Source organism: Peromyscus californicus, unplaced genomic scaffold (genome assembly GCF_007827085.1).
Source record: "Peromyscus californicus insignis strain IS unplaced genomic scaffold, ASM782708v3 Scaffold_8__1_contigs__length_139910024, whole genome shotgun sequence".
Classification (NCBI taxonomy): Eukaryota; Metazoa; Chordata; class Mammalia; order Rodentia; family Cricetidae; genus Peromyscus; species Peromyscus californicus.
Genome location: NW_026294606.1, coordinates 65,380,201 through 65,405,334, shown reverse-complemented (window position 1 = coordinate 65,405,334; position 25,134 = coordinate 65,380,201). Strand labels below are relative to the sequence as shown.

General features: G+C 39.0%; 1 protein-coding gene across 4 annotated transcripts; it reads right to left on the bottom strand.

Moving 5' to 3' along the window:
* Positions 1 to 1,773: 1,773 nt before the first annotated feature.
* Suv39h2 (SUV39H2 histone lysine methyltransferase) lies at positions 1,774 to 25,119 on the bottom strand. Of its 4 annotated transcripts, none has more exons than XM_052729782.1 (6): positions 24,733 to 25,119; positions 22,495 to 22,640; positions 9,669 to 10,340; positions 7,048 to 7,194; positions 3,659 to 3,788; positions 1,774 to 2,397 (listed from the first exon to the last, which is right to left on the bottom strand). In XM_052729782.1, the coding sequence occupies exons 1-6, from the start codon at positions 24,986 to 24,988 to the stop codon at positions 2,291 to 2,293; spliced, it is 1,458 nt and encodes a 485-aa protein (XP_052585742.1). In that variant the 5' UTR covers positions 24,989 to 25,119; the 3' UTR covers positions 1,774 to 2,290. The 4 variants fall into 4 exon arrangements, with proteins under 4 accessions (XP_052585742.1, XP_052585743.1, XP_052585745.1 ...); XM_052729783.1 differs by having other exon boundaries at positions 24,958 to 25,119; XM_052729785.1 differs by lacking the exon at positions 22,495 to 22,640 and adding an exon at positions 12,429 to 12,540 and having other exon boundaries at positions 24,958 to 25,066.
* Between the last annotated feature and the right edge of the window lie 15 nt (positions 25,120 to 25,134).

Sequence of the window (25,134 nt, the reverse complement as noted above, 5' to 3'; positions counted from 1 at the left end):
GCTTCTGGAGTCCATGCTTCTGAGCACTATGTTATATGATGAAACCTCATTACAAATAGCAGAGAAACAGGCAGGATGAATTGTAGTGGCTACGTCATTTTTCAAAGGTTATAAATTATCGAAAGTTAAGGAGTTTCAAAATGCCAAGATACATCAAGAACCCTGTCACATATGCAAAATGCATGTAATCCACATATGCAAAACACATGTATATATATTATCATAGTTAGCTTCAGCCGTGAACTTGACAAAACTAGGGTCACCTAGGAGGAGAGAACCTCAATTGAGGAACTGTCTCCATCAAATTGGCCTGTATCATGTCTGTGGAGGAATTTCTTAATCGATAATTGATATAGGAGAGTCTATCCCACTGTGGGCAGTAGCATCCCTAGGCAGATATGCCTGGCCTGTGTAAGAAAGCTGGCTGAGTATGAGTCTGGGAGCAAGCCAGTTAGCAGTGTTCCTCCATGGTTCCAGCCTCTGCTCCTGCTAAAGTTCCTGTCAAGACTATCCCCAGCCACACAGCAAATTCAAGGCTAGCCTAAGCTACACAATACCCTACCTCAAGACATATCCTCACCCCACAAAATCTTAAGGACCCATTGAATTTCTATTAGTAAGGACAAAACATAATCTTTCCCCATTTGCCCTCTCTTTTCTTTTAGCCTGAATAGTAAATAAAACCAAATATCTAGACAATCAAAACCTGATTTTTTTTTTTTTTTTTTTAAATCTCATCTTTAAACCTGAGAATACTTCAGAGTGAGCTTGGCCATTGGGGGGTGGAGGGGAGGAGAAAACCAGACCTGGAATGTTTTTAAGATTCTCAAAGAAAAACAAAAGAAATTCAATTAAAAAATACATTTTCTTGACACGTTCTAAAAATTCTGGGTAGCAGACATACAATGAGGCCCCAAATACTCAAACAGTGTATCCTATGTATTGTGAACAAGCAGTCTTGTGAAGGCAATACTCTGAATAACATTGTAGCTTCTCCCCAAACAGGTTAAGAGTTAGGAAGATACAGGAAGTGCTGAATTCATTTCATTTTACTTGAGCTTACTACAGTCTTTTAAAGCCCAGAGCAGTAAGCTTAGGTAAATCTTGATCAGGACACCGAAAAAAGGATTATTTGCTGCATTTCTTTTCCTTGTTTTGGTCTTTACACTGGACACCATGATTAGAACTCCCAGACCCAGAAAGATGAAAGTAAGTTTTTTCTTTATTGGGTTTTACTACACAGGGAAAAATCCCATCTAATCCCCATAGGTTAATAAAAGTTCAATCAGACGTAACTTTGGCCAAACTTAGTTTTATCTTATCTAAAAAATCTTGTATAAAACAAGCATCTGTTCAAATATAGGTTACTTTTCAAGGACATGCAGAAAATGCGAAAATAATTGAATTTAGTAGAAAGGAAATGTGAAACCTGCCAGGCAGTGATAACAACATGATGTGAATCACACTGCCATTGGGGACAGGTGCTCCCCGGGATCTTGCTCTTCGGTTTCGATGAGGTACTCTGTGGACCTCGTTCATGCGGTGGCTCACTTTGTACTCATGTACCCTGCCTGGCACTCTGACGGGTTCTCTTAGTCACACTGTTATGTCCTTTCAAAGAAGCATAATGGCCAGCCACTATGGACTTCTAGAGAAGGTGATTAGAGATTTTTCTTGAACAGGATTAAAAAATCTTTTAAGAATTTCAGGTTCAGACATACAATCTTTGTAATGGTATCTATTGCTTCAAAATGAGATCAAGCTGAAAGAAAATCTTTCATATTTACTTTTATTCCTGAAATATATCATTAAGATGCCGATATTTTAATGTAAAAGTAGAAAATATAGTAAAAAAATTCAGTGTGGCTTCTTTGTCTCAAATACAAGATCAGTGAGTATTAAGCAGGAACAATACAGTAAAACAAAATAAAATTTGTACCTTTGCCTAAACTGAATTATCTGAGTCACGGGAAAAGGTTTCCTAACATCCACTCTCTCACTGCTTTTCAAACACTAAAGGGGACACTTGTCTATTCAGATTTCTTAACTAAGTATATGGTGATTTGTAAATAGTTCACTTTCCATATTTAGTATGTAACCACCGAATATATTCTGTTTATGTGGTCCTGCAGTCCTTTTCAGAAGCAACAGTAATGGACTTTGTAAATACCTTGAGACACAAGTTGTACATTAATATACATATAATCTTGATAATAGAAAGGCATCCCAAATACTTTTTCAGTTCTTAGAACAAAACAAAACACATTCATGATCTCCATTTCCTGAAGTTTCAGTTGAGGTAACCTCTGCAAGTCTCAGCCCCACATTTACATTCAGTTCTGACCCTTTTCTTGACAGGGCTGTGGTCAATAGAATCTGAAGATAACTCTCCAGAACCTGGAAATACAGAGAGGGAAACAGATGTTTTAGAATAGGGGCTCGAAGATGGCTCAGCAGGTAAAGAGTAGTTATGCTCCTCTAGAGGACCAGAGTTCAGTTCCTAGTATCCATGTCAGGCAGCTTACTACTGCCTGAAATGCCAGCTCCAGGGGATCCCATGTCCCCCTTTTGGCCTCTGTGGGTACCCGTATTCACATGGACACATACACATATAAATCTTTATCTTAAAAAAGATATTTTAGCTGGGCATGGTCAGGCATGCTTTTAATCTCAGCACTCGGGAGGCAGAGGCAAGTGGGTCTCTGTGAATTTGAGGCCAGCCTGGTCTACACAGTGAGTTCCAAGTCAGCCAGGGATGCATAGTGAGACCCTGTCTCAAACAAACAAGTAAATAAAGAAAAGATACTTTAGAACAGATTTTAAATCTGTTTTGTTTGGTTTTGGTTTTTTGAGACAGGGTTTCTTTTTGTAACCCTGGCTGTCCTGGAGCTAGCAATGGTGCTTACTTTCTTAAGGTATTGGTTAACTCTCAAGGAAAATAGTTTTGTACTTATGTGAACATCCTGAGACAATTCATTCTGAGTTATCTTGAAAGGATGGTTTAGGCTAATGTGAATATCTGCCATGATAAAGTTTACTGACAAAGTCCAATGCACAATTATTCTTTTTATATACCACTAAGAACACAAGAACACAGGCAGTGAGGCCAAGTAGGAACAGCATATAAAGCATATTGTTCATAGAAAATACAATCACAGTACAGTCAATATAATTACTTTAAAAAGCTAGATTCAAGAAGGACTAGAATAATTCATATGTAATTGAAATCATACTTTTCAATCTTGTCAATATTTATCTATTAGTAAAAGTTCAAAACCTTTTTATTAATTTTTACTAACACTACATTTTTATTAATACTAATTGTATTGAGAAAAGATGTTATGATAAGTCAGCTTCCAAAATGGAAGTCCTAAGAAAAACCAGGCTACAGTGACTTGGAAAGTAGACCACGTGCTAGCTTTAGCTGTCAGGCTTTGGGCAGATACTCCTCCATCTCCAATTTCTTTCATTTTTAAAGATTTTTAAATTAGTACAGCATAATGTGTTTCATCTTCTCCACATATAATTTGTTTTGTGTATCCCACCCCACCCCACTGATTTCTTTTATCTTCGCTGTTAGTTTGGTTTGTGAGCCAAAGACTTGCCTTCATTGTCATACTGAAACCAATACCAATGGAATTACTCTTGAAAACCATACCTTTCATTTGATAATCAAAAGTCAGCTCTTCTCCAGCTTTTATGGTTCTCGTGGAAAACAGTGCTATCCTGGGAAGCCGAGTATCAAGGTTATCGATAAAAACGCTAAATACCTGAAGATTGGGGTCACACTAAAAAAGAATAAAGCCTGCTTAAGTGAAACTGGTACAAAGGTGCTCATCTATGTACCACATCACATGGTTAACCTCCCACATGATCACTTTAAGTTCTCATGCAAATCAAGCTGCTTCCTATGACATGTGCATTCAAAATACATTTTTCATGTATAAGAAGATATCAGTCATACATAAAAGAACAAAAAGATAAAACAAATCAAGTATTCAATATGTCACTTTTGTCTTAGTTTTTTTTTTTTTTCCTGGAGAATTTTAATCTAATTTCCATCTATAACATGGACATTTCACTTGTAACTCTTTCAATAAGGCATATGTATATATGTGTGTGTATATATTTTAAATAATTATTTTAAAATAAAATCAGCACCATGGAACTCAAATTTTATCTTACATAGTTTCATGCTTAAACTTTTATTTGGACTTGTTTAGGATTTTGAGAACACCAAACTACAGAATATGCAAGAAGAAAGATCTAGGGAGTCATACCAAGAAATTTAAATTGGTGTTTAATCATTCCCGAGTAGGAAGTATGTGTTGGGTATTAGAGCTGGCCTTCTGGGCTCATGGGTCCCACATCTGAACTCAACTAATTGCAGTCAACTATAGATTATAAAAGTATTTATAGAAAAGAAAGATCACACCACAGTCTTGAACATGTACAAGCTGAGTGACCTTGTCTTCAGTCTGTAAACAATACAATATAACTATTTACAATCTATTAGGCATTAGAAGTAATCTACAGATTATTTAAAGTATAAAAGAGGTTGTATGGGTTATTACACATGTCAAAATTTAACACAAGGAACTTATAAGGATTTTGGTACCTGTAGGGGGTCCTAAAACTAACTGAGGCCGGGCGGTGGTGGCGCACGCCTTTAATCCCAGCACTCGGGAGGCAGAGCCAGGTGGATCTCTGTGAGTTCGAGGCCAGCCTAGGCTACCAAGCGAGTCCCAGGAAAGGCGCAAAGCTACACAGAGAAACCCTGTCTCGAAAAACGAAAAAAAACAAAACAAAACAAAACAAAACAAAATCTAACTGAGGGATAGCTAAATCTCAAATTTGTCATTAAGAAGAAATTATTTAAAACAAACATTTAAAAAAAATCAGGCAACCAAAAAGGGAGTCTAGACAGTCTCTTTCATTTCACTGATATTCACACACAACTCTTGGTGAGCAATCCACCAGACATTTTAACTTGGCTACATCTTCTAAGATTAGCTATATAACGTACTATCTAAGACATAATTCCTTTATTATCTGTCATGTATATATAATGGCAAAAAAAGTATCAACCTCATTAGGCTTATTGTCTGGTACTCAGAAGGTGCCCAGTAATTATTATTGTCCCTTAGTTTTTGGAAACAAGTTTTTTATTTATTTATTTATTTATTTATTTAAAAAGATTTATTTATTTATTATGTACACAGTATTCTGCCTACACACCAGAAGAGGGGACCAGATCAAATTACAGATGGTTGTGAGCCACCATGTGGTTGCTGAGAATTGAACTCAGGACCTCGGGAAGAGCTGCCAGTGCTCTTAACCTCTGAGCCATCTCTCCAGCCCGGAAACAAGTTTTATAAAGTAGAAGATTCTGGAATTGTGGTCCTAAGGGTCTGGCCAGATGGCTCAGCAATTAAGAGCACTTGTTGCTCTTGCAGAGGACCTGAGTTTAGTTGAGCACCCCCAGGTGTTATAAACACTTGTAACTCTAGCTCTAGGGGGTCTGATGCCTGCCCTCTGGCCTTCACAGGCACCTGTGCACACATGTACACACATACACAAATAAAATCTTTAAAAAAAGACTGGGGCTCAGAGGTTAGGAGCACTGGCTGTTCTTTCAGAGGTCCTGAGTTAAATTCCCAGCAACCACATGGTGGCTTGCAACTATCTGTAATGAGATCTGGTGTCCCTTTCTGGCACGTAGGATGCAAGCAGAACACTATATACATAATAAATAAATATTTAAAAAAAGACTGCAGATCTAACTTTTTCAAACATAAACTAAAAACTAAAGAATACTAATTTAGGGAAATAGTCCTAAATGCTTGAATGCTCAAAAAATCCTTAAATTTTATTTAAAAATGTTAACACACTGACATTCAAAACAAAACAAAAAACAATCCTGTTACCTTAAGCTATACAGTAGTCCACCCATATCCGTGGGAGTATAATTCAAGATCCTCAGTAGATGCCTGAAACTGGCAATAGTACCAAACTCTATATTGCTAGGGGTTTGTCCTATACATATATGCTTATGATACGTTACTGTTAATTCAGACACAGTAAAAGATTAACAACAACTAAACAATTTCAGTTATATGAGTGGTCTAGCTCTATGAAAATATCTTATTGTACTTTCACCTTGTGGCTTAAAGGAAACACTTTGGCAAATCCAAACTGCTAGCATTACTAATCTTGTGGATCTGGACAATTGCTGAGTAAAATAAGGTCACCTGAACACAAGAAATACTATGATGGTTGCTGATAACCCAGAGAGCCACTAAGTGACTGATAAGTAGCATACACAGTGTAGAAAAACTGGACAAAAGGATGGGTCACATCTCCAGCCGGAGACTTCAGCTACTAATCAGAATAGCAAACAACTTAAAACTAAGGATGATTTATTTCTAGAAATTCCCACTGGGTATTTTTGGACTATAGCTAACTAGGTAACAGACTATGAAGAATAAAATGTGGATGAGGTAAAGGGTTACCACACACTGTGAAATTTAGTAGTATTAACTTCTATAAGACAACTTTGTTGAGATTCTTAAAACTTTTACTTAACTCCCTTGCTTAATAACTCCCCTCTTCTGCTATGAAGTTATCTATCTACCCTATAAAGTTATTGGAAAGCTTAAATGAAATGAGATATAAAGACTGTGGTAGAACACAGTAAATGTTAAACACCTCAATATGTATGTTCATATTACAGCAATAATGCCCTGACTTAACAGGAGCAGCCCTTATATTAAAATACAATGAGAATGGCTGTATAAAAAGATTATCTTTCAGCCGGGCGGTGGTGGCGCACGCCTTTAATCCCAGCACTTGGGAGGCAGAGCCAGGCGGATCTCTGTGAGTTCGAGGCCAGCCTGGACTACCAAGTGAGTTCCAGGAAAGGCGCAAAGCTACACAGAGAAACCCTGTCTCAAAAAACCGGAAAAAAAAAAAAAGATTATCTTTCAATTAAGGAAAAGTCATCCAAACAGCACTAAGTAATTTATCTTATCTATAAGTGTTCCTTACACTGTGATTCACAAAATGAGACACATTTCCATATCGAGCTGCATCCACTGTGAATTCATCAGATTCATAGTCCAGATCAAAAAGATATGTGATTCCTTGGTTGTCATATAACCGTCCACGCTTTTCAGCCTCTTCACTTGTGATTACCTAAGGAGATAAAAACAACAACAACAACAGAACTATAGTTTTATAGGCTTTTCTTTTTGTGATAGAATCTCTCAAACTTCTGGACTCCACAGGTCTTTCTACCTCAGCCTCTTGCGTAATGGGGCTACAGGTGACATGGTGTTCTGCAGAACCACAGAACAGTATGGAGCTACTGTGGAATCAAAGAAACATCATTAAGCTATTAACATACCTACAAACATTTTAAAAGAAATTTAAGTGTCATTAAAACAAACATTCATACAAACTAAAAGCTAGATAGAAAAAAATATAAAAACGAGGGAAAGTAGGATTAAAGACTAAAAATGAACTTTGAGCTAAGCTGAAATACGGTACTACCTTCATTATAATCAGGCCGTGCAAGAAGCTACCCACAAGATGAATGCTCTACAGGACAGAGATGAACAGAAGACTACCTTTACAAGAGGATGCACTCTCAATATCCTCTAAATCAATAGTTCTCAACCTTCCTGATGCTGTGACCCTTTAATACAGTTCCTTATGCCGTGGTCACCTCTGTGGGATGGTAGTCTGTATGTCAAATGTGTTGCTCTGATTGATCAATATATAAAACACTGATTGGCCAGTAGCCAGTCAGGAAGTATAGGCAGGACTAACAGAGAGGAGAATTGAGAGAACAGGAAGGCGGAGGGAGACACTGCCAGCCGTCGCCATGACAAGCAGCATGTGAAGATGCCGGTAAGTCACGAGCCATGTGGCAAGGTATAGATTTACAGAAATGGATTAATTTAAGATGTAAGAACTAGATAGCTAGAAGCCTGAGCCATTAGGCCAAACAGTTTAAATAATATAAGTGTCTCTGTGTTTATTTTATAAGTGGGCTATTGGACTGCCGGGGCTTGGCGGGACCCGAAGAGAAAACTCTCCAGCTACAATCAACCCCAACTATAAAATTATTTTCATTGTTACTTCATAACTGTAATTTTGCTACAGCTATGAGTCGTAGTGTAAATATCTGCTATGTGATCCCTGTGAAAGGGTTATTCGACCCCAAAGGGTCATGACCCACAGGTAGATAACCACTGTTCTGAAGGCATATTGTTCCTATCTATGAGTAATAACAAATGGAAACTGGTTATATAACAGAGACTTTATGCTAAATATGCAATGAACCAATGGAAAAGCTTTGTTTTTCAGAAGATATTCAGGAAATGCTTCAACTCAAAATCATCGCCCAGGGCTAGAGACTCTAACTCCGCAGTAGAGCACCAGGCACTTGCTAGGTTCCATCCCTATTACCACAGGATCTGTCACAGTATTATCTGCAGTTCTGCTAATCTTAAGATTACAGCTTTAGGGCTGGAGAGATGGCTCAGAGGTTAAGAGCACTGACTGCTCTTCCAGAGGTCCTGAGTTCAAGTCCCAACAACCACATGGCAGCTCACAGCCATCTGTAATGAGATCTGGCACCTCCTTCTGGCGTTCAGGCAGACAGAACACTGTATACACAATAAATAAGTAAATCTTAAAAAATTACAGCTTGATTATTAGTTCGCTGAAGACACCGACAGTAGTCAAAGTAATATATATTATCAACTAAATCTGGCTGCTGTTGTAAGCTAAAAATCTCTGTGCCTCAGATTCTTCATTCATAGTAGTGGAGATAACTCCTCTTTCACAAAGTTGAAGATTGGGGGTTAATATACTAAGGTGCTTAGCTGTGGCCCATGATGAGCACTATTTTGATACTTATGCATATGATAATTATCAAAGTAAATATGCTAGTATTTGGTAATTAGAGAATTATCTGCAGTTCAAAGTGGCTGGAGTTTAGGGTAGTGTTTTTTAGATATAGTAAATGCTTTTGTACACATCTGACAACACTCAAACATTTTCTACTCAGTAATGTCCTTCATATTGATACAAAATTTTAGAAAAAGAACTTTAATCATATTGGACCAAATAATAAAATAAATGTAACTTCAAAGTTTCAATGTCAGCATGTATGTAGGTAGGCCTGATTTCCTTCTTCGGACATTTGTGTAAATATAGTTATGCTTAAAAAATATGGGCACAAGGTGGTGGTGGTGGTGCATGCCTTTAATCCCAGCACTCTGCACTCCAGAGGCAGAGGCAGGCGGATCACTGAGCTCAAGGCCAGCCTGGTCTACAGAGCAAGTTCCAGGACACCTAGGGCTACACAGAGAAACCCTGTCTCAAAAGACCAAATATATATGTGTGTGTATATTTTTTTAATAAAAAATATGCTTTGGTCAATGGCTATGAGGAATGCCAACTATTAAGTTAATTTATTATCTATTTGCTCACATAAAGTTTTATATTTCTAACTATGTCAGTGAATCTCCTAAACCTGAAAATGAATTTCTACTTATCTGCAAATGATAACATCAAAATATATCAAGTATATATTTTGAGGTAGAAAAGTAACTTTTCGAGAGTATAAAGTTCATATGCATAGGATGAATTTAATGTACCTCTCCAACATATTCCATGACAAAACTCATTTTTTTAATCTTCACAAGGGTTTTTACACCCCAGCCACAACCATTGCTAGTTCTAAAGATGCACAGTGAATATTGTGTGCCTTTTTGTACAATCCTATTGGGACAATCAGGTCCACATAGGCACCTTGAGTTGCATTCGTAGATGGGAGTGCCAGGTTTGATTTTAATTTGTTGGTTTTTATTATAAGCCAAAACAACTCCAGCTTCAACAGGACAACACTTTTCAAAGAAGCAGTCTGTACATGAACATCCAAAGGTAGCTTCATTGTTTAAGATGATTCCTGGAGCTGGCCTGTATTCATTAATATAGTAGAAGTCTGAAGGCGGGCCCTCCAAGTCAACGGTATTTTCAACAAATATCATTGCTTTGTGGTTCTTTCTTCTGTTGAGGTAATCTTGCCATCTCCGCAGAGCTATTCTTTGCTTGGCTTTATTTACAATGTACTCAGCGACAGCATGTGGCAAGGGCTTGCTACTGTTTTTTGGAGTGACTGCCTTGCCTTTCTTTAACCGAGATAAGTAACTACTCTTGTCACTGCAGAACTGCTGCAGCAGCCGTGGACACTTGAGGTTTCTCAAGGGCTCCCAAGTATTTGTAGACTCTGGCCATCCTTTCCATTTTACAAGATAATATTCCACACCCTTCAAATAGGAAAGAAAATACAAATCAGATTATGACAGTCTCTAAAATGGCATTTCTCTTAATAATTCAAAATGTGTGAAGAGCCACAAATTTCTAACAGTAAAGTATAAGTCAGACAAACAACTTTTGTATGTCATCAGAAACACACTATTTAGTGAGATGTGACATTTGACAACAGGCCAAAAAGCCCTATCTAGGGAAACATAAAGGCACTGAAACCTGATTGTTTTACTAAATAGTATTAGGTCAAACAAAAAAGTATTTACCTTGTTCATGGAAATAGGTGGTCCCAATGCAAACATTAGGCTAGTGGCTCATGGCCAGCATAGTTGCAGGCAATCTCGAAGGGCTATAAGTTAATAATGTTCACTGGACATGTGGGAATTTATACCCTCAATGTCATGGCCACACATCCCTTAGATGTTCTAAAGATAAACTGGATAAAAAAAGTCAGCTGGCCACATGTAGCTACCGAGAACCTGAAATGTAGCTACTCTCAAATGATATACTTTGTGCATAAATACTACATTGAATGGCAAGAATGGGGGGGGGGGTGTAAAATATCTTTACCTTTAAAAATGACTGTATGTTAAATATTTTACAGATATTGAATTAAATATATTATTGAAACCAATTACTACTTTGTATGTGGTTCCCAAGAATAAAAGTGACACTGCAGCTCACATTATATTATTACCAGACATTAATATTTTAATAAACACTGACTTCATTTAGAGAAACCTATGAGTAGCTTAAGTAGGAGGCATAAAGGACAGCAAAGATTCACTTTTTATCACCTAGAATGTTATTGGCCCCCATGGTTTCTGAAATTTCTTTACACACAGTGACGTCAGCAGATACTGCTGCTAAGGGCCTAATGTAAAAGGCAGTTCGTGTACAGGAGAAAATTCTGAAGGGATGTCTTTCAGTAACCACTTTTTTATTTTAGAGTAGCTAGCACATATCCACAGGCCCTAAGGTAATGTTAGCTCAGAAATATCAAAATTTGGGGGCTGGAGAGATGGCTCAGTGGTTAAGAGCACTGCCTGCTCCTCCAGAGGATCCAGGTTCAATTCCCAGCACCCACAAGGCAGTTCACAACTGCCTGTAACTCTAGTTCTAGGGGATCTGACATCCTCACACAGACATACATACAGGCAAAACACCAATACACATAGAATTAAAAAATAAGTATCAAGGTGATTAAGCATCATTTGTTGTTTTTCATTTTTTTTACATGACATCTATTTGTATATATGTGTATACTGTCATGGGTCCACATGTATACACCATAATACATGTATGCAAGTTGAGGACAACATGCAAGAGTTGGTTCTCTCCTTCCACCAGGTGGGTCCCAAGGATGAAATTCAGGTGCTCCAGCTTGGTGGCAGGTGCCTCTATGCACTAAAGCCATCTTGTTGGCCTGTTGCTTTCTTAATTTGTGGATATTAATAAAAACATTACTTATTGCAATAAATTTGCCTATGAAAATTTGAGTAATTTTAATATTAATCAAGAATGGACATAATAATTGTTTTAGTATCTATTAATCACCCCTCTGCCCAATACACACACAATACTAGAGCTCAAACTCTGGGCCTGACACACTCAAGCCAGACAAGCATTACACAAAGTTATAATCCCATGACTTCAGGACAAATGACTTAGTCCTGAATGACAAGACTAGAGTCTTTGGCATATTGCTAAAGTACAAATTCAGTTCAAGAATAATTGTACATCCACAGGTGAGCTAATTTTATCCTCATTATCAGTACCTTAATGTTTTATTATGTCCTATTCATCCATCAGTAATTCCTATGAATTAAAAACTCATTTTGAAAACTGTTTAAAATGTTTGTTTTTTTTTTCTGTTAAAATGTGTTTAATTATGATCTGAGGATATGGAGTACCCAAACTATATGCATATAATACATGTATGTATGTATGTATATATGGTCATTCCAGAGAGGAGAAATAGAAAGCCTAGTTATACACCAAGTGTGCCAAATTGGGCCTAAGGCGTAAAATTTCTTCCTTCAGTCAGGTAATGATAATTTGGGACTGTTGGTACCAGATCTACTTACACAAAAGTAGATATGAGATCCAACTGGCATTGTCTGAGCTCATCTATTCCCCATAATTCTTAAGTTTTGACCTTTGATACCAGAAGGCGGCAGCACAGCACTGGTCCTTTTACTGCAGAGAACGATAAAGACAAGTGCTAGCTACAGGCTGCATGATTAAATTACCACCCGAATGAAACGAAACATCATTAATGTTCACTTCCCAAGTTAATCTTGGATAAGTCACTTGTATTTAAAATGACTGAGGCTTATATAGTAACCACATTGGTAACTAATCTATTTCTGTACAGAAAATACACTTTGAAAATAAGATTGATTTCGACAAAACAGTTTGGAAATATTAATATTTAATTTCTGGTTTATAGTCTTTGATAAGCATATTTCTTTTTCTTTTTCTTTTTTCTTTTTGAGATAGGGTTTCTCCATGTAGTTTTGGTGCCTTTCCTGGATCTCGCTCTGTAGACCAGGCTGACAGCGAATTCATTTAGAGATCCCCCTTGCTCTGCCTTCCTAGTGCTGGGATTAAAGACGTGTGCCACCGCTGCCAGGCCAGCATATTTCATTTTTAAAAATCTAAAAAAGATTTCAATTTTTGAAAAATAAGATTACTTTATAAAAACCACTGATTTATAAGGCAAATTTAATTAATTCAATAGCCTATAATTCAAAATTAAAGCCGAAAAGCTTTTTGGCTTTTATCATACCTATGATGTATATGTGAAGTAAATAAATAAATAAGGCAATATGTGAAATAAATATCAACAGAAGGCAATTCAATGTAAATGCCAAAATAACATAACCAGTATTACTAAAACAGAAAGGCGGAAATCAGTATGGGTCAGATAATTTGAAAAGAGAACAGAGAAAGCAGAAAAGACTACTGTCAAAGAATGACAATTTTGTGTGTGTGTATGGAACATTTGCTTTTGTGTATGAAAGCAAAAGCTGTGATTTGTAATAAAGCATAAAAAAAATTAAGAGATGGATTTTTCCAGTTTGCAGTTGAGAATGTTGAATTGAGATTAAAATTATAATGCTAATGCCAACAAGTAATTGTGGGCAAACTAAACACTTGGCTGACCTTCATTGTTGGTCACTCCAATACTTCTTACAATTCTCAGAAACCATGGTCTGGGTGAGGCTGAAACACATACGCATTTAACTTCACTTTACAATCTGACTACCAAACCAATCGAGTCTTCTGTCCTCAGCTCATCTGACCTCTCTGTAGCAGCAGCCACAACTTTACATTCCTTGGGGTCCAAAGCATGACTTTCTCTGTATTTTTTCTACTTTCCTTATTGGCATGGCTTCTTAGCCTCCTTTTTATATTGAATGGGTGCTTATCCTTTTGAGAATCTGAGCAAAGCTATGAATCTATATGTCACGTAGGCAACTCTCTGGGTAACTCCAGGTCACTGGAATTTGAGCTCTAACGCTCTCTCTGAGTTTGATCTCCAGGACTCATTGAGGAGAGAGAACCAACTGAGAGCTGTTCTCTGGCCCCTACATACATTCCAGGTACATTCCCCACCCACGGCATGCTAAATAAATAAATAAATAAATAAATAAATAAATAAATAAATAAATAAATAAATGAATGTAAAAGACAAAACAGATAATAAACAAACCCTTTTTGGGATTGGTCTGTGATAGCCCTCACTACTTTCCTACTATAATCCCATTCACTCACTACTCTCTCAACACACTGAACTCACCTGAACATACCAGACTAGTCATAGTTTTCTACTGCTTGCTCACCAGGTTCTCCATGATTAGAATGCCTTCTGACATCTGCCTAGAGAATTTATTTTAATCTCATCATATGTATAGACAGAAACCTATTCACTTAAAAGAAAATAAGCATGTGTATAAGCCTATGTTCCTGTATATGCACCATGTGCATACAGTGCCTTAAGAGGCCAGAAGGGGGCAGTAGATCCTCTGAAACTGGAGTTACAGGCAGTTGTGAGCTACCATTTGAGTGCAGCAAACCCAACCTACATGCTCTGCAAGAGCAGCTGGTGCTCTTAACCACCGAGCCATTTCTCCAAACCACCGTTCACTTTTTAAAATAGCTCAAAGACCTTTCACAATATCCATCCTGCCTCTCTTGCCCAAGAACTGTCAACTTGCCTATGTTTCCATTTCTAAGTTAAACTATGAGCAATTCATGTGAAGGGATGGAAACTTTTCTTTATAACCTCAAAACATGCACAACACTACTATCTAAATTGGAATAAATGTTTCTGAATGTGCAACAAAAATATGATTACTAGAATGAATGCAATATAAAAATCACAACAATATTATGAACTTTCAAAAAATAAAAGTGAGAACAAGTCATGGCTTCTCAATGTGTTTATTAGTTTTAACTAACTATAGCTAACACATAACAAATTACCTAAACTTTTAAGTGTACACATGAAAATACAGAAAAAGATTTTTTTTTTTTCTTTTTGAGACAGGGTTTCTCTGTGTAGCCTTAGCTGTCCTAGAACTCACTCTGTAGACCAGGCTGGCCTCCAACTGACAGAGATCCACCTGCTTCTGCCTCCCAAGTGCTGGGATTAAAGGTGTGCACCACTACTGCCCAGAAAAAAACATTTTCTAAATTTCCATTCCTTATTCCTGCCATTTTCTGTGATAACCACCATAGTTCATATCATTACCACAACACCATTAGTATTATATGAATAGTTGAGAATCAGCATAATCAATAGAAAGTCAGTAAAGGGTTTCATGTCAGTAACTAACAGAAAAATTCTGAGGGGCTAGAGAGATGGCTCAGCAGTCAACAGCATTGGCTGCTCATCCAGAGGACCCAGGTTCAGTTCCCAGAACCCACACAGCATCCCACAACTGTCTATAACTCCAGCTTCAGGGGATACAACATCCTCTTCTGACCTCTGCAGGCACTGCACACACATGGCACACTTATATACATGTAGTGGGCAAAACACTTACATATAACATAAATCAGATGATAGACAGATAGATGATGGGTGGATGAATGGATGGATGGAATCTGAGACCTGGGTTATAGATCCTAATGTTAAAAAAAAAAAAATCTATGCAACCATAGGAAAGTCCTTTCTAAAATCTCCACTTTTATACTCCTTAAAATTTGGGTTATAGGGATGGAGAGTTGGCTTAGTGGTTAAGCACTTACTGTTATTGCAAAGGACCTGGGTTCAATTCCCAACACCCATATGGAGGCTCACCACCTACTTCGGCACCAGGCACATATGTGCTATAGATGTATATGCAGGCAAAACACTCACATACACAAAATAGTAAAAAAAAAAAAATTGAGGTTGCCGGGCGGTGGTGGCACATGCCTTTAATTTCAGCACTCAGGAAGCAGAGATCTCTGTAAGTTCAAGGCCACCCTGGTTTACAAAGTAAGTTCCAAGACAGCCAGAGCTGTCAGAGAAACCCTCTTAGGAAAACAAACAAACAAACGAATAAAGGTTGCAGACACTTTAGATGTGCCCTGTTTTTCAGAAATATTAATCTGTTAGATGTACACTATTCTGTTTGTGCCAGGTAGTAAGTATACTAGTGCTTGTAGACATGCCGAGATAGTTATAGACTTTAAAGAATTTCCCAAGGGACAAAGCCTATTATTGTGAGTGGGGCTATTGTTCTTCATTGAAAAGTATGTTAAGCACCCAGAGTATTATCCTCAATTATTCTGTATGAAGGAGCACCATGGCAGTAACACTGCTATAGAAAACTGCTACAGCACTTGAAACAAAACCACTACAGTCTACATTGTGTAAGTTCATCTACACCACTGAGTGACATCAGATAGCATTTTCCCATTTCAAAGCTGGTTCCTTCAGACTGCTTTAGGTTCGAGGTCTTCTAGCCCACTAACTTCATTTTCAGTAGCATGTGGCCTTTGTGCCTAACTGCAGTCTCCTATGGATATTAAACAAAAAAGTCAACGTAGCTATAACAGAAGAGATGTACTTCCTCAATGATTCTGGTATGTCCAACTCTTTGGTTTCTTCCTCACTACTAGTTCTAAGTAACATTTAAACACCTCCCATTTTTCAAAAGCAACATAAAACCTAGCTTCCTTGGACATGTAAATGTTTATATAGCTAAGGAATCCCTGAAGTCATTGAGTAGATTTTAGCATACAGCAATTTAGAACATCAAAAAATAGTTTTAAAACATACAACTATGACTCAATTTTTTAATACAACTTTAAAACTATAAACACCATTACACCTTTTCTTCTCTCTCCAAGAGGAGGATGCTTGGAGAGTCCATCCTACTTGACTCTATGTTTATACCTCCTACTTATTCTTCACTTTGTTCTTTTGGCTCTTCTGTTCATCTAACACAGAAGCCACTCACAGGGCATGAGTGGCCCTTTGACTGCTAACTTCAGTATATTCTGTAGAGTTTTTCTTTTATCAACTACTCCGAACTCTTTTACTGACATCATCCCTTCTTCTGGCTCCCAGGAGTTATACTTCCAGATTTCCTATTATCTTTCTTGCCAGTTAATGGCATAAGCCTGCCTCCTAGGATTCTTCATCCAGTCCTTGTGCTCTTCTTCATTTGTTTTGCTCTGACTACTATAACACCCTTCTGACACTCTACCCACTGAAGATGCAACAGCAGAGTAATGCTCTCCTGTCATGCTATTTCTGTACTTGAAAAGACTCCATGGTTCTGTGCTTCCCTCAAGATGGGGAAGCCTAAAATCCTTTAGCCTGTAAAGAGTTGCACTCCTAGCCTCATCTTAACTCTGGACCATGTTCTACTCATATTTTCTATTCCTTGAAGGAGTTGGGCTGTCTTCTGTATCAGGACCCCACCCCTTATCTTTTCATTCTTTTTTTTTTTTTTTTTTTTGTAGACCAGGCTGGCCTCGACTTTTCATTCTTTAAAACTAAGTTTAAAACATGTTTCTCTTAGATAACTGCCCAGTCTCTGCACAATTAGGTCCTTCTATTACACCAACACTCACCTTCTCTGTAATTAAGTACTTTGTACAGGAACTTAGTACTCTGCTCTGAGTACAGTCGCCTCACTAATTATCATGAGTGAACAAATCCCCAATAGAAACTGCTAGGGAAGGTTACCTAGAGAGCAGCTGCAAAGTGAGGAGAGGACCAAGAACAGCCCCTTAGAAGTTATCTACATTCAGAGGGGAAAAAGATGAGAAGCAAAGAGATTCTGAGGAACATTAAAAAATAGATTGGGGGGCAGTGGTGACAAGAAATAGCAATGAGGGGCTGGAGAGATGGCTCATAAATCAAGAGCACTTGTTGCTCTTACGGAAGATCTGGGTTCAGTTCCCAGAACCCACATCAGGTGGTTCACAACTATAAGTAACTCTACTTATAAGGGATCTGACATCCTCTGCCTCCCAGAGGCACCTGCATGATCATGCACATACATACACTTGGGCATCTGTACATAACATAAAATATATATTAAAAATAAATAGCAGTAACAGTAAATACTGATGTCATTGAATTGTTAAATGTCAGTATCTATTGTAAGCAATCAATATTAATCCATTTAATATTAATTACACACTATTAGATGGTTGCTATAACTACCCTTATTTCATAAAGAAACTGGAGGACAGAGATGCTAAATTGCTGAAGATTATGTAATAAATGACAAGACCCAGAATTTGAATCTAGGCAGTCTTCCGTAGACAAGAGGGTTTCAAAGAAGAAAAGAGAACCAACCATGGTAAATGTAACAAACTAGTACAGAAAACTTTAAGGTCTGCACCCTTGACAGCAGGTGGTCAGTGATAGGGACACACAAATTGGAATAAAATGGGTTAAAAAGTTAAAAGTAAAAAAAAACAAAACAAAACCCACAGGATAAAATAAAAATTTTTACAAATCATGTATCTGACAAGGGATTTGTATGCACAATATATAACTAATTATAACTAAATAATTCAAAAGACTACAACTTTAAAAACTGAGCAAGGGATGGGAGGCCTGGAGAGATGGCACAGTGGGCAAGGGCACTTGTTATGAGAGTGTGAGGACTTGAGTCAAATCTCTAGTACCCGCTGGAAGGACAGAGAGGCAGATTTTGGGAACTCAATGGCAAGTCAACTTAGCCTAAGTGGAATGCATCTGGCCCAATGAGAGATTCTGTCTTAAAATAATAAGGCTAAGATGGATAGTCTTTCTCTGGCTTCCACATGCATGCACTACACACTCACATGTGCATACACACACACACTACAAACATAAATATAAATAAGTAAATATTTTTAGAATAAGCAATTACTCTGAATAATTAATTCACCACAACAGATACCAATGTCCAGGAAGAGCAAGATAAAAAGATGTTGGACATCATTAATCCCTAGAGAAATGTAAATGAAAGCCATGCAACTCTCACAAGGGTAGCTACATAGAAACTAAAACTCTAATACCCCGCTAATGTGGAAGTAAAATGTTGTAAAGCTCTGGAAAAGCTTGGCAGTTCTCAAGAGTTAAACAAAAATATCTTGTGACCTCGCAATTCCACTTCAAGAGAAATGAAAACTTTGTCCATACAGAAACTAGCATAAGAACATCCATAATAGCATCAATTATAATAGCCCCTAGATGGAATAACTCAAACGTCTGCCCCATGATAAACGTGATGTATCCACACAATGTAACATATCACGCAACAGAAAGGGAAGAAGTACAATACACACTACCACACAGATGAGCTTTAAAAACATTATTCTAAGGGCGAGTCCAGCGGTACAGACTTGTAATCTTGCTCCTCAGATGGCTAAGGCGAGGAGGATTCCAATTCAAGACTTTTCTGGATTTCAGAGTGAGCTCAAGGCCAGCCTGGGCAACTTTAGTGAGACTTCATCTCAAAATGAAAAATAAAGGGTTAGGGAACATAACTCAGTGGTAGAGCACTTGCCCAGTACATGAGAGGCTCTCAGTTTAATTCCCAATATTCCAAAATACACCAAAAACCATTATTCAAAGTAAGTCAAGCCACTACTAAGAAATGTATTATTCTCTGTATGTACAATGAAGAGCACTGGGATGAGACAGATCACTGTGTAAAAGCACTTGCTCCACAAGGATGAGGACCTGAGTTCAGGTCCCAGCAGTCATCAAAAGCCAGCCGAAGCCGCATGCACCTGTAATCCCAGTGGTACTGGGGGCAGAGGTCGGGTGATTGCTGAGGCCTGCTGTCTACCAGCCTAGCTCAAAGCTCAGCTAGAGACTCGGTCTCAAAGCAATCCGGCAGTGACAGAGCAGAACACCTGAGGTCCTTCTCTTGGTGCATAGAGCTTGAGGAGAGAGGAAGAAGGGGAAGGAGAGGCCTCACGTAACTCTACAAAAACAGAAAATAGACTTGGGCAGTTGCTTAAGGCTGGTAATTGAAATTTAGGCAGTAATGAAAAACATGTTCTAAAATTGACTGACTCTGGGAATATATTAAGATTTGAACTGCACACTTTAAGCAAATTATATCTCAATAAAAGTGTTTTTTTTTGCCGGGTGGTGGTGGCACACGCCTTTAATCCCAGCACTCGGGAGGCAGAGCCAGGCGGATCTCTGTGAGTTCGAGGCCAGCCTGGTCTCCAAAGCGAGTTCCAGGAAAGGCGCAAAGCTACATAGAGAAACCCTGTCTCGAAAAACCAAAAAAAAAAAAACCAAAAAAAAAAAAAAAAAGTGGTTTTTTTTTTTTTTTGTTTTGTTTTTTAGTTTAGTTAGAAAGAAAATAAAAGAAATACCTGTGTGAGTAGACGGGAGGCCAAAGGAAGCTATCTAGAGGTTAGAGAAGATGTGAATATGTTTACTGACTGACACAATTGAGTGAAAAAAGACCTTCATATTTAAGACACAAAGCTGGAAAACATAGTTTATGCAGGTAATCTCAGCACTGAAGACGCTAGAGCATGATGGCTGTGAGTTCAAGGCCAGTCTGGTACTAAATAGAAAACCTCTGTCTAAATTAATTAAAAAGAAACCACGGGGCTGAAGAAATGGCTCAGAGGTTAAGAGCACTGCTTGTTCTTCCAGAGGTCCTGAGTTCAATTCCCAGTAACCACATGGTGGCTCACAACCATCTATAATGAGATCTGCTGCCCTCTTCTGGCCTGCAGGCATATATACAGACAGAACACTGTATACACAATCAATCAATCAATCAATAAAAAGAAACCACAAGTTCAGGTAAAGTCCTGGGGGAGTAGACAGGAAAAAATGGTGACACCTTTGAAAGACTAAAGCTAGAGATAACGAGTGGTGAACGAAGACTGAATGCTAAAGGCTTATATTCACAGAGGCAGACAGCGGGGAGTCTTCAGCTAATATGAGAAAGTACGGGAGAGGAAAAGGTCCAAAACAGTAATAAATATTGGGAAAACCGCTGAAATGAACAAGAAAACACTCTTGTTGTAAAAAATCTTGTCAAGTAGAACTAAGCACTATGAGAACAGTAGAAGTTTGGTTTGTTTGGGCTTTTGCTGAGTTTCTTTTTTTCAGGTGTGGGGGACTGTTGGGGCTTTATACATGCCGGGCAAATACTCTGCCACTGTGCTGTGGTTCCTTTAACAACCTTTTTAGAAATAAACTGTAAGGAGTCTAAGTTGCCCAGGATGGGCTTGAACTTGTGAGTCTCCTGTTTTAGCCTTGCTAGTAGCTGAGATTACAGGTCTATGCCACTTCGCACAGCTTAAAAGTATGTTTTAATGGAGCTAATGCATATGATCAGATGATATTCTCAGCTAGGCTGATTAGTCTAGGGTTTGCAATCCAAGATGGAACATGATTAAGTAGGGTGCTGAGGATGCTGGTAGAGATGCTTGACTAAGATCTCTGCATGGGGAAGGCAATGCTACCATAGGAAGACAGGCATTCAAAGGAAGAAATAGATTTACTGAGGGGCTCAGCAGTGTGGTGATATATGTGCACCCCAATATATTGTGTACCCTATTAGTGTACCCTAATAAACTTATCTGGGGATCAGAGGACAGAGCCAGCCACCAGATTAGACATAGAGGACAGACTGTGGTGGCACACACACCTTTAATCCTATCACTGGGGAAGCAGAGATCATCTGGACCTCTGAGTTCAAGGCCACACTGAGAACAGAGCCAGGCGTGGTGGCACACACCTTTAATCCCAGGAAGTGATGGCAGGAAGCAAAAAGGTATATAAGGCATGAGGACCAGGAACTAGAGGCTGTTAAGTTCAGCAGAGATCCATTTGGATGAAGACTCATCGAGGCTTTCAGTCTGAGGAAACAAGATCAGCTGAGGAGTTGGCGAGGTGAGGTAGGCTATGGCTTGTTCTGATTCTCTGATCTTTCAGCGTTCACCCCAATATCTGGCTCCGAGTTTTTTTTTTTATTAATAAGACCTTTTAAGATTCATGTTACAGAACAGAAAATGTGGAAAACCACATTAAGTAGGATTCATGATTGTTTATCTACAAGAACTGAGATTAATGGCCAATTCTTAGAGGAAGCTACAAGTAACTGAATTACCAAAAATATAATTATAGGGTTTAGATCAAAGAGTTTCTTAGACCAACTCATTTTAAGATGAATAAAGGGAAGCACAAAGCAATTAAATAAGTTTGCTGAAGTTGTAAGATATGAAACAGAAGCTTGAAATGACCATGAAAGCCAGTCCATTTTATCACGCCGTAACTTATAACACACAGTTTGACAGGCTGGCAGGAAACAGAAATGGCAATGCTTCTGGAGGACACTCAATGATTCTACAGTTGGCTTGAAATCCCAGGTTCCTTCCAGATGATTATGGGAAATATGATCCAGGAACAACATGAATTACAGGAAAAGTCAATCTGACATAAAACACTTGCTCTGGTAATCCATATGGAGATAATCAAGAGTTGGATGCAGAATGATATAAATACCCTAAATATTCTAATGCAAGAGCACTTTATACTTCCAAATCCCTTCAGTGTTACTTGAACAGTAAGGAGAGCTTTGCTTATTTTTAAGGCTATTTTTATGTTAGAGAAACATGAAATACTGCAGTGTGAACAGGTCTCTTTCAAGGGGCTAGATATTGCCTTACCTTTACTACCTTGTAGTCACACAAGTACTCCACCTCATAATTGTTTAGATTCCTTTTGGTGATTCCAATCGATTTACATGTGAGCTTTTCTTTTCTACATAATTCCTGAAGAGTATCAAGGGAAACTAGGCAAGGCACACACCAGGCTACAATAAGAAAATAGAATTCTTTACTAATAAAACAGCTACTAGGTTGAAACAAAAACTTAAAAACCTCTCAACTGACAATTTTATAGTCTAGAAATACACACGACAAGAAGCCAATTATGTGTGTTTAAGAAAAAGTTACATGATAAAGAACTATTTTTGGTGAATTGGATTTCTGTCTTACTGACAATGGCTAATTCTGGCTTGACCACTTAAAATACTTCATGTCTAAGCTTTCTTAGGATTACATATAAATGCAAAAGTAAAAAGAGGTAATACTTTTTACTGTTCCATTATATTCTACACAGAATGTAATTGTTCTCTTAATAAACAGCTAAGACATATTGTTAGAAATATATTAAAATATATTCTAAAACAATCACAATTTACAAGTAACCGTTGCTTCTTTTAATAGCACAGTAAGATTTTAAATCTGAAATATAGTTCTGTAGTAAAATCCATATCCTTTGGAATACTGCATGAAATCTGAGCTTCATTTATTTTGCCCATGGTGAAATGTATTATCAACATGCATAAACCAGAAAAGTCTACTTTAAATGGAGAGTATAGTGAGTTTTGTAATGCTCATTTTCTGCACTGTTTGTAATCCTGCACTGTTTTCAAGCCAGCAGTTACAAAACAGAATACTCAATGTAGATAATCCATAAACAAGACCTGAAAGTCAGACATACTAACAATAACCTTACAGAGGGCAGAAATGAACTGTGTTCCATCCGAATTTAAAACACAATTACACAACTGATGTCTAGGAAATGTAAAACTTTACTGTAGGGCTAATATAGAGATAAATACTAGATGATCAATAGCCTTCCGCCCTACCCGCTGGTGGGCAACCTAGCTCCACAACTTTAGGAAGCGCCCAATCTTTCTGGGTATCAGAGTCACTAAAAAAAAGTGAGACTGGTGAAACAAGAGGCGACCAAACAAAATGTATCATTAATTCATCACGCCGTATTTAACAGTTATTAAAGGTAGTAGGCAAAACATTTGGAGGTAAATTTCAAGGAAGGGAGAACATAATCGCTCTAGCTTCCCCCATAATCCCTTCCTCATCCTCCCCACCCAAGGACTTCACTGCAGGAAACTGAAGCATCACTTCCACACTCCAGTCACTGCAAAAGACTCCTATTTCTGGCACACGCAAACGGCAAAGTCTTTTCCTCAAATTTGCCAGAATACATTGATTGCTTAGGTGTGGTGGTTTGAGGATAGCACAGCTATAAAAAAACAAAACACTTCTTACAAATCTCTTCCATTGAAAATCTTACGGGTGTTTTGTGTAAGGCTAATCTCCTTATGCTAATCATCTCCAAAGAAGAGTCCAGGGTGTTAGTTGTTTTAAAATTTTTCGCCTAGCTGAGAATCCAAAAACACAACCCTATAATGGAGGGTGATGTTGAATACGGTAACATACGTACTCGCATGAAAATGCCATAATGAAGCCCATTATGTGTAATTACGGCGCATCGCTCAACAGAAATGCTACATTATGAGCATTTCGGAATATATCTATATCTATATCTCTATATAAACATATGTATTTTAATCTGCAAACACTTGGTTTCCAAAATTCTACAGCCTATAATGGTGGAGGAAAAAAGTTTCATTGTCCGGATTATTTTATGACATCCCGCTTATAAAATCCTTCCACCCTCCCACCTCCGCCTCGCTTCAAGGAAGTAGAGTTACGGGGATAATAAAGTGTCACCATGTGAGTGGAGCGGGGTGGGGGAAAAAGAAAGCTAGCTGGAGAACCACCTTTTCATTCCAGAACGCTTTACAAACCCGGGACTTTCAAAGGGCGCGCGACTCGGGCGCACGCACGCGCACTGCGTGCCCCCCGCCCCCCACGGGCTTCAGCATCCACATAAATAACCCGCAAGTTCCAGCCGGGCCCCCCAAAGTTTCCAGGAGGCTCAGGGGCTGTGTCTGCAGACACCCCCTTTCTCACGGGAGACACTCCACAGCGCTGCCAGGCCGGCTCGGACGCGGGCACCGCACCTCAGCCCCGCTCCCCACCGCTCGGAGGTGGCGACCGCGACCGCAGCGGCGCGCGCGCTTTCCTGCTCACCCTTCCAAGAGGCGGCGCGTGCACACACGCCACCGAGGAGGACCCGGGCCCGCGGGACTCGGAAGCACGCTCGCGCGGGGCCGGCGCGTCCCGGGCCCGGAGCCGGCCGCGAGCGTCCCGTGCTCGGCGTGTCCGCGCGGCGGCGTCCCGCCCACATCGCCGTCCGGCAGGGCTTGGGCCTCGGGAGCGGACCTGGCGGCCGGGGACACCGCGCTCCCGTCTCACCTCTCTCGGCCTCGCCTCCGGCCGCCGCCATCTTGCGGAGCTTTCATTCAAACTGGCGCGGTCAGCCGGAATAGCTCAGCTGGCCAGACGCCCCGCCCCGGCCCGCGAGGGACTCCAGAGCTGGGAGGCTTGAAGTAGCGGGGCGTCCTGACGTCAGCGGAGGCTGACCCCAGCCGT